At 40.1% G+C, this 16,605-nt stretch overlaps 1 protein-coding gene across 2 annotated transcripts in view; it reads right to left on the bottom strand.

The window, feature by feature from the left end:
- Nucleotides 1-13,785: 13,785 nt before the first annotated feature.
- Nucleotides 13,786-16,605, bottom strand: part of chst6 (carbohydrate sulfotransferase 6) — a 97,809-nt gene continuing 94,989 nt past the window's right edge. For both annotated transcript variants that reach the window (XM_072596016.1, XM_072596017.1), the window contains exon 2: nt 13,786-16,338. In XM_072596016.1, the coding sequence (XP_072452117.1) occupies nt 15,121-16,338 (1,218 nt within the window). In that variant the 3' untranslated portion in view covers nt 13,786-15,120. The remainder of the gene's footprint in view (nt 16,339-16,605) is intronic.

The raw sequence follows: 16,605 nt of genomic DNA, 5'->3' as shown, positions 1-16,605 counted from the left end.
CTTCCGGCACCTCACCTGTGACTATTGATGATAAAAATATCTCAGCAAGAGACCCAGCAATCACTTCTCTAGCTTCCCACAGAGTCACCTGATCAGGTCCTGGGGATTTATCCACCTTTATGCATTTCAAGACATCCAGCACTTCCTCCTCTGTAATATAGACATTTTGCAAGATGTCACCATCTATTTCCCTACAGTCTATATCTTCCATATCCTTTTCCACAGTAAATACTGACGCAAAATACTCATTTAGTATCTCCCCCATTTTTTGCAGCTCCACACAAAGGCTGCCTTGCTGATCTTTGAGAGGCCCTGTTCTCTCCCTAGTTACCCTTTTGTCCTTAATGTGTTTGTAAAAACCCTTTGGATTTTCCTTAACCCTATTTGCCAACGCTATCTCATGTCCCCTTTTTGCCCTCCTGATTTCCCTCTTAAGTATACTCCTACTTCTTTTATACTTTTCTAAGGATTCACTTGATCTGTCCTGTCTATACCTTACATATGCTTCCTTCTTTTTCTTAACCAAACCCACAATTTCTTTAGTCATCCTGCATTCCCCATACCTAGCAGCACTTCCTTTCAGCCTAACAGAAATATACTTTCTCTGGATTCTCGTTAACCCATTTCTGAAGATGCCCTCAGCACAGCTGTAATGTTACCCCTTATCAAAAACACCACTCCCCCTCCTCTCTTGCCTCCCTTTCTATCCTTCCTGTAGCATTTGTATTCTGGAATATTAAGCTGCCAGTCCTGCCCATCTCTGAGCCATGTTTCCATAATAGCTATGATGTCCCAGTCCCATGTTCCTAACCATGCCCTGAGTTCATCTGCCTTCCCTGTTAGGCCCATTGCATTGAAATAAATGCAGTTTAATTTATTAGTCCTACCTTGTCCCTGCCTGCCCTGACTGTTTGACTCGCTTCTGTTCTCTACTGTACCAGTCTCAGATTGATCTCTTTCCTCACTTGTTTCCCTGGGCCTCACCCCCCCACCCCCCCCCCCACCTTACTAGTTTAAATCCTCCCGAACAGCTCTTGCAAATCTCCCTGCCAGTATATTAGTCCCCTTCCAATTCAGGTGCAATCCGTCCTTCTTGTACAGGTCACTTCTCCCTCAAAAGAGATTCCAACGATCCAGTAAAGTGGATCCTTCTCCCATACACCAGCTCATCAGCCATGCATTCATCTGCTCTATCCTCCTATTCCTTCCCTCACTAGCTCATAGCACTGGGAGTAATCCAGATATTACTACTCTCAAGGACCTCCTTTTCAAATTCCTGCCTAACCCTCTGTAATCTCCTTTCAGAATCTCAACCTTTTCCTCCCTATATCATTGGTTCCAATGTGGACAATGACCTCTTTCTGGCCCTTCTCCCCCTTGAGAACATTCTGCACCCTCTCTGAGACATACTTGATCCTGGCACCAGGGAAGCAACACCATTCTGATTTATCACTGCTGGCCACAGAAATGTCTGTCTATACCTCAGACTAGAGAATCCCCCAACACAATTGATCACTTGGAACCCGACGTACCCCTCGTTGCATTAGAGCCAGTCTCAATACCAGAAACTTGGCTGTTCGTGCTATGTTTCCCTGAGAATCCATCACCCCCTACATTTTCCAAAACAGCATACTTGTTTGAAATGGGTATAGCCACAGAAGACTCCTGTACTAGCTGCCTACCTCTCTTACTTTTCCTGGAGTTAACCCATCTATGTGACTGTATCTGAGACATTCCCCCCTTCCTATAAGTGCCATCCATCACATACTGTTACTACTGCAAATTCCTCATTGCTTCTGTCTCTCCAAACGATCCATTCGATCTGATAAGAGTCGCAACCAACAGCATTTATTGCAGATATAATCCTTAGTAACCCTTAAACTCTCTTTAAACTCCCACATCTGACAAGAAGAACATATCACTCTATTAAAGCCCATTTTTGCTCCTACACAATCTACAGACCCAGAAAATAACACCGTCTTATTCCTCTACAAAACACTGCCCCAGATTAAATTAATAGTTATGGTTTATATTTTAAGTTTAATCAAGAGACATATCTCAAAGAAACATATAATCAGGAAAGAACCACTCTACTCACTACTACAGACTTTCTGTAGGCCACACTTAAACTGTTCACTTATTTACTTCTGTGCTATGACCTCTCCCAGATCAGTTGTGGATTTCACTTTTTGTTAATTGTCCCAAATGCACTCCAATGTCCAGTGATACATGAATTCAAACAGCAAAGGCAGTGACTGTGCAGGCTCACTTTCTCACTCATTGTGCGAGGAAGAACATTTTGATGACTTGGGTGTCGGAGAGCCCCTCTGGCCTGCCAAAGTTGCGTAGATTAGTTATGGAACACATCCCTGTTGATTTCCTTACAAGTATGGACTTCCAGAAAGCAGAGGTTTTCTGTAAGACGCGGCAGCCCTTTCTGAACTATTGAGAAGCAGATTAGCCAGCCATATCAATTAGGACTTTTGTTTAGCCACGATGATTAGGTCTGACGAGCCGTGTGCCCCGAGAGGAAGAATTTAAATAAATACAGGTCGAAATACTAGTGTTCCCGAGGATGGGGAGCTTTGGGGTTGCACTGAGAGGTGTAATTTATTTAATTATTTATTGAGTTGTAGTAAATGTAGATTTGATTTGTTTTGTAGAGTAGATTAGTAGTTTATTGTAATTGTTGTTATACTCTCAGATTGTTATATATTGTGTAATTTTATAATTTTGTGAAGGAAAATAATTTTTTTCAATATTAATAGCTATTAAAAAAAGTGATGGTATTACAATATTGATCAAGGAGACAATTACTGCAGCAAGGAGGGATGACACTTTAGAAGGTTCCCCAAAAATGGGGCAATTACTGTACTTTGGGGGTGTATAGAGACCTCTAAATAAACAGAAGAGATAGAAACATGGATATCTTAGGCAATTCTCAGTAGTGAAAAAATAACAGTGATAATTGTATGATATTGCCTATATTAACTGGGATAGACAAAATGTGAAAAGCTTAGATTGAAATTCTTAACATATGACCAGGAGAGGTTTTCAAGCCAACATCTAGAAATTCCAACAAGAGAGGGGGCAGTCCTGAACCTAATTTTAGCCAACAAAGCTGGCCAAGTGGTAGATGTGGCAGTCGGGAAGCATTTGGTGATAGTGACTATAATTCAATTCATTAGGAAATAAGGTAATTATTAATAAAGATGGACCAAAAATAAAGGTTCTGGTGGTTTGGAGGATGGCCACATTTTATTAAATAAGACAGGATCTGGCCAAAGTGAATTGGGAGCAGTTACTTGCAAAGTCCACATCAGAATAGTGAGAGACATTCCAAACTGTAATAGTGAGAGTGCAAAGCTAACGTATTCCTGTAAAGCTGAAGGGTGGGCCAACCTTTGAATAGCTAGGGATGTACAGGACTGAACAAGAAAATGAAGGAAGCTTATGATAGCTGATAAAAGCACAAAACAGATGCCCTAGAGGAATATAGAAACTGCAGACAGTGTTCTTAAACAAATTAGAAGAGCAAAGAATGAACGTGCAAAAACACTGGTGGATAACAGTTAAGAAAATTCAAAGGTGATTTGTAAGTATATTAGGACAAGAGAATAACCAAAAAGAGATTAGGCCCATTAAAGACCAAAATGGTAAATTGTGTAAGGGGCCATAAAAACATAGTGAAGTTTTAAATGAGTATGTTGCATTTATATTCACTGTAGAGAAGGATGATGTAGATACATAAATCAGGGGAGGGGGCTGTGCTTTACTTGAATAAATTAGTATGTGAGGGAGGAGGTATTAGTGGTTTTAACAGGCTTGCAAGTGGATAAATCCCCAGGCCCAGATGAGAGGTATCCAAGGATGTTACTGGAGACAAAGGAGGAGATAGCAGGGGCTCTATTAATTTTCAGATCCTCTGTGGCCACATGAGGCATGTCAGAGGACTAGAGAACAGCTAATCTGAAGCCAGTATTCAAGAAGAGAGATAGATATGAAGCAGGAAACTACAGGCCAATGAGTCTAACATCTCTGGTAAGGGAACTAATGGAAAAATTTCTGAGGGACAGAATTAATTTCTATTTGGAAAGACAAAGATTAATCAAGGTTAGAGTTGAGAGTGTGGTGCTGGAAATGCAAAGCAGGTCAGACAGCATCTGAGAAGCAGAAGAATTGACATTTCAGGCATAAGCCCTTCATCTAGTATCTCCCTTCCCTTCCTGATGAAGGGCTTATGCCCCAAACGTCAATTCTCCTGATTCCCAGATGCTGCCTGACCTGCTGTGCTTTTACAGCATCATACTCTCAACTCTGATCTCCAGCATCTGCAGTCTTCACTTTCTCCTTATTAATCAAGGATAGTTCAGCATGGGGGAAGTCATGTCTAACAAATTTGATTGAATTATTGACTGATTGTGTAGGTGAGGGTAGACCATTTTATGTAGTCTTTGACATGTCCAAGGTATTTGACATGTCCAGGGTAATTTGGCAAATTAGATCCAAAATTAACTTAGTGCTAAGAAGCAGAGCATGATCTCTGAAGGGTGTTTTTATGACTGAAAGCTGCGTCCAGTGGAGTTCTTTGCCGTTTGTTGTGTATATTTGTGATCAAGACATGAATGTAGGAGGATCACTAAACTCACACATGACAAAAATTGGTGGTGGAGGAGAAAAGCCTTAGCCTATAGAACAATATAGATGAGCTGGTTAGATGGGCTAAACAGTGACAAATGGAATTTAATCCTGAAAAGTGTGATGTGATGTGATTTAAGAAGATCCACAAAGCAAGGAGGTACACATTGAATGGTAGGACCATTCGTGTGTGTCCATAGATTCCTGAAGACAGCAGGACAAGTGGATAAGATGGTTCAGAAGGCATATGGATTACTTGCTTTTATTAGTCAAGGCAATGAATACAAGAGGAGGAGATTATGATGCAGATGCATATAATACTAAACCACAGCCGGAGTACTGTGTGCAGTTCTGGTCACCACCCCACAGGAAGGATATGATTGCACGAGACAGGATGCAGAAGAGATTCATCAGGATGTTGCCTGTGCTGGAGCATTTCAGCCATGAAGAGAGACTAAATAGGCTGGGGTTGTTTTCCTTAAAGCAAAGAAGGCTGAGAGAGGAATCAGATTAAGATACAAAAAGCTCTGAGGGGCTTAGACTGGGGCAGATAGAGAGATGTTATCATTTATTAGTGGGTTAATATCCAGTGCACACAGTTTCAAGGCAAGAAGCAGGAGGTCTAGAGGAGATTTGAGGGAAAAATGTTTTCTCCCAGAGAATTGGGAGTATCTCGAATCGCTGCCTGAAAGAATTGTAAAAGCTTGAACCCTGAAGACAACTTAGATGAGCACTTGAAATGCCATAGGCTTCGGGCTAGGCTCAAAACTGGGATTAGAATAGATGCCTCTTTCCATGCTATGAAAATTCTACAACTCTGCGGACTATTAAGAAAGGAAAACCACATCAAATAGATTGTAATCCCATCTAGGTATTGTAACAAAATGTATTAGTGACCCACAGAATCCCAACGGTAGGTCACTAGATGTTAAGAAAACATAAGCTAAAATACTAATATATTTTTATTAGCCAGGATTACACAAAGATGTAATCAACTGTCACCATGAATGCCAGGAAATCCCATTCAACAATTAAACCTGTGCCCTTAACCCTGATAGCAGCTCTCAAAGAACCATTTAACAGCGTCTTCATTAGGTTGCATTGGGCTCCTGCCAGGAATAGGAGGAGGAATTGGCAATTCAGCCCTTCCCGGCCTGCTCCGCCACTCATAATGATCAGGACTCATCAACTCAATACCTTGTTTCTACTTTCTCTTCATATCCTTTAATTCCTTTAGCTCTAAGGACTATATCTACCTTCTTCTTGAAAACATCCAGTATTTTATCCTTTGCAGAGAATTCCACAGGACCAATGCTCTCTGAATGAAAAAAATTCTCCTCCTCCTACTCCCTATCCTCAGGCTGTCATCCCCTGGTTCAGGAGTCCCTGGTCAAAAGCAACATTTTTTCCTGCCATTACCATGCTTGATCCTGTTAGAATTTTCTGAGTTTCTTTGAGCTCCCCTCTCATTCTTCTAAACTCCAGTGAATATAATCCTAACTAATCTAGTTTCTCTTCATTTGTCAGTCCTGCCATCCCAGCAATCAGTCTGGTAAACCTTTGTTGCACTCCTTCCTTGGCAGAACATCCTTTTTCAGATAAGGAGATCAAAACTGCACACAGTACTTTAGGTATGGTTTCACCAAGGTCCTGTACAATTGCAGCAAAACATCCCTGCTCCTGTACTCAAATCCTTTCACTGTGAAGGCCAACATACCATTTTCTTTCTTCACCACCTGCTACACGTACATGCTTGCTTTCAGTGACTCGTGTATAAGAACACCCAAGTCTCAGTGCACCTCCCCCTTTTCCAATCTATCACTGTTCGGTTATGTTTACTTCCTAATTTTGCTACAAAATTGGATAACCGCACAGTTATCCACATTATTGTTCATTTGTCACACATTTGTCCATCCACTCAACTTGTCCGAAGCACTCTGAAGCATCTGTGCATCATCCTCAGATTAACCCTACCACCCAGCTTTGAATAGTATGCAGATTTGGAGTTATTACATTTAGTTCCCTCATCTGAATCATTAACATACACATTGCCATTATCTGGTATCCTAGCACTGATCTCTGCAGTATCCCACTAATCATTGGCAGCCACTTGGAAAATAACACATTTATTCCTACTCTGTCTCCTGCCTGCCAGCCAGTTCTCTCTCTATGTCAATACCCTACTCCAATCCTATGCCCTCTAACTTTACATGCTAATATTTTATGTCAGGCATTTTACAAAACCTTCTGGAATTTGAAGTAAACCACATTCACTGGCTCCACCTTATCAACTCCACTCATTACATCGTCGCACAATCCAATAGATTTGTCAAGTATGATAGCGTCTTCTAAACCCACAATCACTTCCAACTAGAAGGTCAAGGACAGTAGTTCATGGGAACACCACCACCATCTGCAAGTTCTCTCCAAGCCAGCCTGACTTGGAAGCATATCATCATTTTTTCACTGTCAACATTGTGGGGCTACCTACAGCACAGCGGTTCAAGAAGGTAGCTCACCACCTTTTCAAAATGCTGAATAAATGCTGGCCAGCCAAAAACACCCACATCCCACAAGTGAATGAAAAAAAAAATCCATGCTGACCCTGCCCAATCCTGTCAATGTTTTTCAAGTGCTCAACTGTTAAATCTTTCATAATGGAATCTATATTGGTCCCCACTACTAAAGTCACGTTAACCGGTCTACAATTCCGCATTTTCTCTCAACTTCCTTTTTTAAATAGTGGGGTTACATTAGCTACCCTTCGGTCTATATGAACTGTTTCACAGTCTAAAGAATCTTGGAGATGACCACTGATGATGCATTCACTATTTTTTGGTTCACTTCCTTTAGTATTCTGAAGTGTAGATTGTAGGGCTCTCGGTTTAATCCCACCAATTTCCCTAACACCACTTATTGATTTCCTTCTTTTCCTCCCTGTCACTAAACCTTATGTTCTCCAAAACATTTTGGGCGTTACTTGTCTTCTCCTTTTGTGAAGATAGTTAAGATATATATTTAGTTGTTCTGCTATCTCTTTGTTTCCCATCATAACTTGTCCTGTTTTTGATTGTAAGGGACTTGCATTTGTCTTCACTAGTCATTTATCTCTTCACATACCTGTAGAAGTTTTTAACAATCAGTTTGTGTGCTTCCTGCAAACTTACACTTGTACTCTGTTTCTCCCCTCTTAATTAATCCCTTTGTCCTCCTCTGCTGAATCCACACTGCTCCCAAGGTCAGGTTACTGTTGTTTTTAGCCGATTTGTATGCTTCTCCCTTGAATCTAATACTTTCCATAACTTCCTTTGTTAGCCATCGTCAGGTGGTTTCCCATTTTATCTTTGTGCCAGACAGAAATGAACCATGCACACTTTGAAAGTTTGCCATTGCCTATCTTGTAAATCATTAAATCCAGGAATCAATATTTTTTTCGTAATTATTAATGTTTCCCTATGCCTGAAGCAACACCTTTGAGGAAATTCCTTGCAAGTACAGTCGGAGAAAAATTATATCAACTTTTACTGGCATGATTTTTTTTTAAAGTACCGTTAATTCTGGGTTCAAATTTTATGTCTTAAATATTCATGGAAATGATTACTAGTTTGGGCAGAAAAAAAACTTGCATCTTCTGCTTAGATCCACAATCGCAAGGTGCATTAGAAAGATAGCATAAAGCTTTAAAGATTAAAACTGACTGTCATAAATGTCCTAAAGATTGTGTTAAAGGAATTTCCAGATATGAAGTGAGAGGTTTATACAAATTGATTGATAAGAAATTTATAAATCAATGCTCAGAGACTATGCTTTCTATCTGTGTTTTGCATTTGAGAGAAACTAATCAAGGTATGCAAATTGGCCAAAAAGCATTTGAACCTTGCTCAACAAACAATGAAAACTATGATAGATAAAAAGGTCAAGGTTTCAAATATCATTGTTACCTGTCTCTGGGGAACCATGAAAAGCAAGGTTCATTGGACCGTACAAATTAAAAAGAAATTCAACTATGCTAATTCTGTACTGAGTATTCCAGAGGAACAATCAGTGAGATTAAAGAGTTATTACCGTCGGGAGGAAAACCAGCAGAAAATTTTACTTACAGTAGTAAAAGAAATAGGGCGTGGAACATGAATAATTGAAGAAAGAATCAGAATTTGAAAATTCAGAAGCGGATCCTTCAGCCATCATTTTGGATAACACAGAAGAAGTCTTGGCTCCTTGAGGAACTCCAGCTCAGAATTGATGATCTGGAGTCTGAGCTTTGTGTATTGCAACACAACAGGAAGGAGAGAGTTACCAGGATGTATCAGGATGCAGACACACCCCCTTAGATTATCTACTTTGAATTTGGTCAGTGATCAGGAACAGAAGAGTGTATCTATAGCCAGGCAAGTACAGGGATCCAGAAAAATGGCACTGAAGCAGCCTTAGCCCTTGTACTTATCTAACAGGTTTGAGATTCTTGCTCCCTTTGTGGGCTATAGGGAGAATGAGCTGAAAATGTGTTGCTGGAAAAGCGCAGCAGGTCAGGCAGCATCCAAGGAACAGGAGAATCGACGTTTCGGGCATAAGCCCTTCTTCAGGAAGGACTTATGCCCGAAACGTCGATTCTCCTGTTCCTTGGATGCTGCCTGACCTGCTGCACTTTTCCAGCAACACATTTTCAGCTCTGATCTCCAGCATCTGCAGTCCTCACTTTCTCCTATAGGGAGAATGAGCAAACTGACCATAGCAGCATGGTACAGCAAACTATTCAAAAGTGAGGAGAAAACAGAAATGCAGTTGTAATCAGGGATAGTATAATTAACAGAATAAAAACTGTTCTCTGTGGTCAGGATTGACAGTCCCAAAGACTGTGTTACCTACCTGGTGCCCAGGTTCAGAATATCTGGGGAACTTGATTAGATTAGATTCCCTACAGTGTGAAAACAGGCCCTTCGGCCCAACAAGTCCACAGTGACCCTCCGAAGAGTAACCCACACAGACCTATTTCCCTCTGACTAATGCACCTAACACTATGGACAATTTAGTAGGGTCAATTAACCTGATCTGCACATCGTGGACTCTGGGAGGAAACCCACGCAGACATGGGGAGAACGTGCAAACTCCACACAGACAGTTGTCCAAGGCTGGAATCGAACCCGGGTCCCTGGCACTGTGAGGCAGCAGTGCTAACCACTGAGCCACCATACCGCCCCAAATTTGGAGTGGGAGGGGAAAGATCCAGTTTTTGTAGGTACCAGTGATACAGTTAGAAAGAGGAAAGAGGTTCTGTTGATGGAATATGAACAGCTAGGGGCTAAATTAAAAAATAGAACCACAAAGGCAATGATCTCTGGATTACTACCTGAGCATATGGTAACTGGCACAGGGTCAATCAGATTAAAGAGGTAAGTGCATGTCCCAAAGATTGGTGTGAGTCAAACAGGTTTGAATTATTGGGACATTGGCACCAGTACTGGGGAAGAAGAGAGCTGCTTCAATGGGACAAGCTCCACCTAAATCATGCTGGGATCAGAGTTCTGGTGATTCACATGACTAGGGCTGGATAAGACCATAAGACATAGGAGCGGAAGTAAGGCCATTCGGCTGGATAAGACCATAAGACATAGGAGCGGAAGTAAGGCCATTCGGCCCATCGAGTCCACTCCGCCATTCAATCATGGCTGATGGGCATTTAAACCCCACTTACCCGCATTCTCCCCGTAGCCCTTAATTCCTTGTGACTTCAAGAAATTATCAATTTCTGCCTTGAAGACATTTAGCGTCCCAGCCTCCACTGCACTCTGCGGCAATGAATTCCACAGGCCCACCACTCTCTGGTTGAAGAAATGTCTCCGCATTTCTGTTCTGAATTTACCCCCTCTAATTCTAAAGCTGTGTCCACGGGTCCTAGTTTCCTCACCTAACGGAAACAATTTCCTAGCGTCCACCCACTCCAAGCCATGTGTTGATGGATATTGAGTTTTAAACAAAATAATGGGGGATAGGTTCAACTATATGGAAAATAAGAAAATCAATGATAATAGAAGATAGGATAGCAGGTTAGTGATGGAGCTGATTGTAACCAAAATGTAAAAAGGGACAGAATATGTGAATGTCATATTTTACCAAGGAAGCATAAAAGAGTGGGAAAATTCAATAATAGAACAACAGTCATATTTAAATGCATAAATCATTCCAAAAAATTTAGACAAACTAATAGTGCAAATTGAGATAAATTGGAATTGCAAGGTGGTAAAGTATTTAGCACTCACAGCACCAGGGACTTGGGTTTGATTCTAGCCTTGGGTGATTGTGGAATTTGCATGTTTTCCCCGTGTTTGCATGGGTTTCCTCCCACAGTCCAAAAATGTGCAGATTTGGTGGGTTAATATGGTAAGTGTGGAGTTATGGGGTTAGGGTGAGATACTCTTTTTAGAAGGTTGGTACAGAGTCAATGAACCTAATAGCCTCTATCTGCGTTGTAGAAATTCCATGATCAGTGAAATCAAAATGCTGTCAAGCTATTATGGAAACATGGTCACAAGGAGGTATGACTCTAAAACATTCAAGGATATTTAACTTTTCAGAAAAATAAAAGAGATGGAAAAGGTGATGAGCTAACAATGTCAGTAAGAAATGAAATGATGACAGTTGTGAAAGACAATCTCGGCTCAAATGATGTAGAGTCCATTTGAGCACAGGTTAAAAAAAACAAGGAAATTAAGACATGGTAAGAGTAATGTTCAGAACCCAAACATCAACCTTTCTGTTGGAAAAGCTATCAATCAATAAATAGTAAGAACGCATTAAAAAGAAAACACAATAATTGACAGCGACTTTACTCTTCATGTTGATTGGGTTAATAAAATTGGAAAGAACATAAGAACATAAGAAATAGGAATGAGAGTAGGCCATCTAGCCTGTCAAGCCTGCTCCCCTATTCAATAAGATCATGGCTGACCTTTTTGTGGACTCAGCTACACTTACCTGCCTGCTCACCATAACTCTTAATTCCTTTACTGTTCAGAGGGTAGCTACAACAACAAATTCATACAGTGCATCCAGGATTGTTTCCTCGAGCAGTATGTCATGGAGGCAACCAGGGAACAAGCTACCTTGGATCTCATTATTGGTAATGAGGCAGGTTTAATAAAAGACGTCTGGGTAAAAGGTCCCTAGAGAGTCGTGATCATAACCTTGATAAAAATTAACATTCAGTTCAAGAGTGATGTGGATAATGAATTGGCTAATGAGTAGGAATCATCAAGTGGGGGATAAAGGGTTCTTTTTCAGGTTGACAACCTGGCACCAGTAGGGTTCCACAGGGATCAGTGCTGGGACCATGACTGTTTACAATATATATTGCGGATCAAGGAAGTGAATATATTGTAGCCAAATCTGCAGATGACACAAAAATATGTGGAAAGGCAAATTGTGAGAGGAATACAAATAGTTCACAGAGAAATATTGAGAAATTAAATAAGTTGAAAAAATGTTGTCAAATTAACTACAGTATGGGAAAACGTGAAAGGGAGAACAAAAAAAAATCTGAATTATTTAAATAGAGAGAAACTGCACAAGGCTGCCACACAAAGGTTTGGTGGTGGGGGGTGGGGGGGGGGGGGGCGGGGGGGTGGGTGGTGGGAGTGGGATAGGTACTTGTGCTCAAGACACAGAAAGCCAGCACACAAGTACAGCAGATAATCAGGAAGGCTAACGGAATGTTAGCTCTTATTTCAAAGGGGTATAGCATATGAATCGGGAAGGTGCTGGTGAGATCACAACTGGAGTACTGTGAGCAGTTTTGGTGCCCTTTTAAAAAATATCTTTTGTTTCATTGGAGGCAAATAAGAGAAGGTTCACAAGAATGATCCCTGGTATGGAGGGATTGTCAAAATAGGTAAGGACTCATCACTGAATCTAGAAAAAATGAGAGGTGATTTCATTGAACATACAGGACTCTTAGGGGGCTTGACAGGGTAAATGCTGAAAGATTGCATCCCCTTTTCAGAGAGTCTAGAACCAGAAGGCATAGTTTCAGAATAAAGGGATTCCATTTTAAGATGAGATGAGAAAGAATTTCTCTTCTGAGGATTAAGAATCTTTGGAACACCTTGCCACTGAGAGCAAAGTCCTTGTGTATATTTACAGCTGAGAGATTTTTAATCAAGAATTATGGGGAAAATGCAGGAAAAGGGATGTTGGATTAGCCAGAATCCCTACACTGTGGAAACAGGCCACTTAGCCCATCAAGTCTGCACCAACCTTCTGAAGGGTACCCCCACCCAGAAGCTCACCCTATCACCATAACCCCACATTTCCCATGGCTAATCCACCTCACCTATACATCCCTGCACACTATTGAGCAATTTAGCGTGGCCAATCCACCTAACCTGCACACCATGGACTGTGGAAGAAAACCAGAGCAGCCTGCAGATAACCCAGCAGATATGAAGAATGTGCAAACTCCACACAGACTGTCACCCAAGGCTGGAATCAAACCCAGGTCCCTGGTGCTGTCAGGTAGCCGTGCTATCAACAAGCTGTTTGTTTGTTTCAGATCTCCAGCATTCTTTACTTTATTTCAGAATTCTAATACATTCCTGACTTGTGCCTTGTAGGTTGTGGAAAGGCATTAAGAAGATAGAAGGTGAGTAACCTGCTACAAAATTCTGAGTTTCTGACTGCTGTCGTAGCTATAGTATTTGTATGACTGATCTAGTTCAGTGTCTGGTCAATGGTAACCTGCAAGATGTTAACTGCGGGAGATGCAGTGATGGTACAGCTATTATATGCCAAATGGGAATCGTTAATTCTCATGTTGAAAATGGTCATTGCCTGACTCTTGTGTGGCATGAATGCTACTTGTCATTTATCACTCCAAGCTGGATATTGTCCATCTTGCTGTTTTTGTTATCTCCCTTAGCTCTTGCCCAGGCATCTGTTTCTCCCCTTTAGAATTTTTTCTGTGATACAAGTTCTGTTTAAATCCAATTTGTTGCTAGTAGAAGCATCAATAAGTTTTATCTTGCAAGTGCTACTTCAAGCATTTAACTGCTTCATAATTGCAATTCATAGAAGATTTAAAGGAATAATGCTTAAGGTATCAGACAAAATGTCCAGATTGAAAACAGCAGTATGACATGCAAAGAGACAAAAAACTCATTTTCCCCATATTTTTAATAACTCATAATTACTTGTTAATTGTAAGCCAAAAAGAATTGGTATACTCTGAATTCTGAGTGCAAACATTGTAGAAACGCTGGTGCCAAGTGACTACAATACCATCATAAATCAAGAACACAACAATTTGCCCATTATGTGGGTGTATATGCTTCAGCAAGTACATGTGACTGGCTGTGTACAGAGATGTGGGAAAACCCAGTGAACAATTAGTGTTCAATGTAAATAGCTTAACAAATTAAATTCTCTCATGAACCTGCACCAATTAGATCTGAAGCAATTTGACTAGTACAGTTTAGCCAATGGAAAGGATAATATCAAGATTTCTGTTGCTATTCAATTTTGATAGTCAACAAGAATGATGGGTATGAAAAACAGAAATAACACTATAATCTATTGTTCTTCCAAAAATAGATTAACGCTCATTTTTGGACAAAGTAGAGAAAGATTTACTTTGATTGCGCTGTGTCAATATGAGAGTTTATTCAATTTCCATTGGCTATCCAAGGTAGAAATATGACCTGTTGTTCTGAGCTTGGTGCCTTATTGTGGTTACATTAAAAAGAATAATCAAACAATAAAGGTTTTTCTTCTGAATTGTTGCCAGTTGTCTTGTAATGCTTCTGATGTTTCTGCACACACTTTACTTGAAAATAAAACCCTTTATAACTGTAAAGTTTAAAGTAAAATATATAACTAACTGACATTTTTCAGTTGGATGTACACAATGGGAAAGCACTGGTGCATTTCTCACAATGTTCTGCCCATTCATTTTATGCATAAAATATTCTGGTGAATGTTCCACTGATTTCCACGTGTCCGCTTTTGCCAGAAATACAGTTTATCTCATTATCTAGAACAATCCATGCAACACCAATGGGATCGTCTTTCTTCTTTACTTCCTGGCCCCTATCACCCAAAATTAAAATGAATAATTTGTCCTCATTAAACTAAAATAAAACATATTAAAAAGAATTTATCACAGATGCACTGACCTTCCAGGAATTAAATAGTCCCACTGCAAAATTAACTGCTAAGTATGGCATTAATTACATCTTTTAATGTACATATCTTCTAACTTAGTGCTAAATATGAAACCAATTTAATTTATCACAAAAGATAAAATATCATGGAAAGATCTGGCATATTTTTGATGCCAGTGGCAATGTTGCAATGACAGCTCAAAAGTTTTTGTGTAAAGATTCAGCAATCCTTGTGCACTTCATACAAGATTCAGAAGGGTGTTTTAAATCAAAGACAGCAGACATTCACAATATAAAGTAAGTTCTTTGATGTCCAAAAATCATCCATGATTTAAGATGGGTCTTCAGCAGAACTCAACCAGCTGAATTTGTATTCTCTCAGTGGTAAGACAAGATCCAGAGATGATAGTTTCTGTTCACGTTCAGACTGGACTAATCGATATCCAAGAATATTCATGGCTCCCTGACAGATATCCTGTACTTTTAAAACCTTTTCAAATGGCACCTCAGTCCTCCATGCCTGTGATATGCTTTTAGCATTCCGAGATGTTATTTTGAATGCTGATCCAGCTCCTTCTCCATGTGTGATGTTATATATCCAAGATCTAAGTTTTGGAGTAAAAGTTAAACCCGTAAATTTATACATTGTTGATATCTCATTTAGTGGATCTCTTACTAGATCTTCATACCTCACCATCATGTAGCGTTGTTTTAGAAAGTCTGGAGCTTGCTTGGTTGCTGCCTCATGAATCTGTATGTGACTTCTGCAAACTTCTTTCATGACTTCATAATTTGATGCTTCAGCTTTGTCTTTTTCAATGGGTTTACCATTAGCACCCATAACAATTCCATTGTCTCGCATTAGTGCAGGTAATGATTTACCACGAGATTTCATGACAGCCCTAGGGTCTCTAACAAGGTGGATGATTTTGAGGTTCAGTGAGGGATCGGCGAGAAGAGGAAACAGTGGCATTAACTCAAAAAATCTCACTTCTTTGACAACAATATAATTGTACGTTTTGCATGCTTCTTCCATTTTAAAAAATTTGGACATATTGCAATGTTTCTTACATGTTTCATCATTGCTGAGATCTGTTCTTTTATAATAGTCACATGTAGGGGGTGAGCAGAGAGCTCTGCTGACTTCCCACTGGAACAAATCAGACACGCGTCTGTTTTCACCCATGTAGGCATTAAATACTGACATATCACACAAGAATGTAGATCGTATAAGGTCTCGAACAGCCATTTGCAAGACCTTTGCATTATTTTGATACATATTTACCCACACGTGCCAGGCAGGCTCCATTAAGTAAAAAACATCAGGGTGCTGACTAAATACTTGCCCCACAAAGGAAGAACCTGACCTCCAGGAAGAAAGAATGAGAATGTGAACCTTGTTATTCTGGTTATCAGACACAGATATTTGAACTTTTTGTCTGGAGTAGATGACGATTAAAGCAAATGTCTGAATAGCCACAAATACAGCAATGCTTGTAGTTACAAACGTTAGCCTCACCATAGCGATGGTTGCTAATGTGGTACTGATCTGTAAAATAGAAGAACATATTTAAGGTTTCATAAAACCTATACAATCACAAATCCACGCAATTATAAAATGATTGATAAGATAGGAAAGCAAGGTTCACAAAGTACGAAGATCAAAACGCCATCTTCAGAGTTTTATTTCCTTGGTTGAGGCAATACTTATTGGATTTAATCCCACAGGACATTCAAATAGGGGAACCATGTGGAGGCTGCACTTAAGCAGAAATGACAAGATCAAGATTTTCCATCTATTAATGTTCCAACATTT

This window comes from Chiloscyllium punctatum, chromosome 26 (genome assembly GCF_047496795.1).
Source record: "Chiloscyllium punctatum isolate Juve2018m chromosome 26, sChiPun1.3, whole genome shotgun sequence".
Taxonomy (NCBI): Eukaryota; Metazoa; Chordata; class Chondrichthyes; order Orectolobiformes; family Hemiscylliidae; genus Chiloscyllium; species Chiloscyllium punctatum.
The sequence above is the reverse complement of the archived record's forward strand: the minus strand, read 5'-3'. Positions and strand labels throughout refer to the sequence as shown.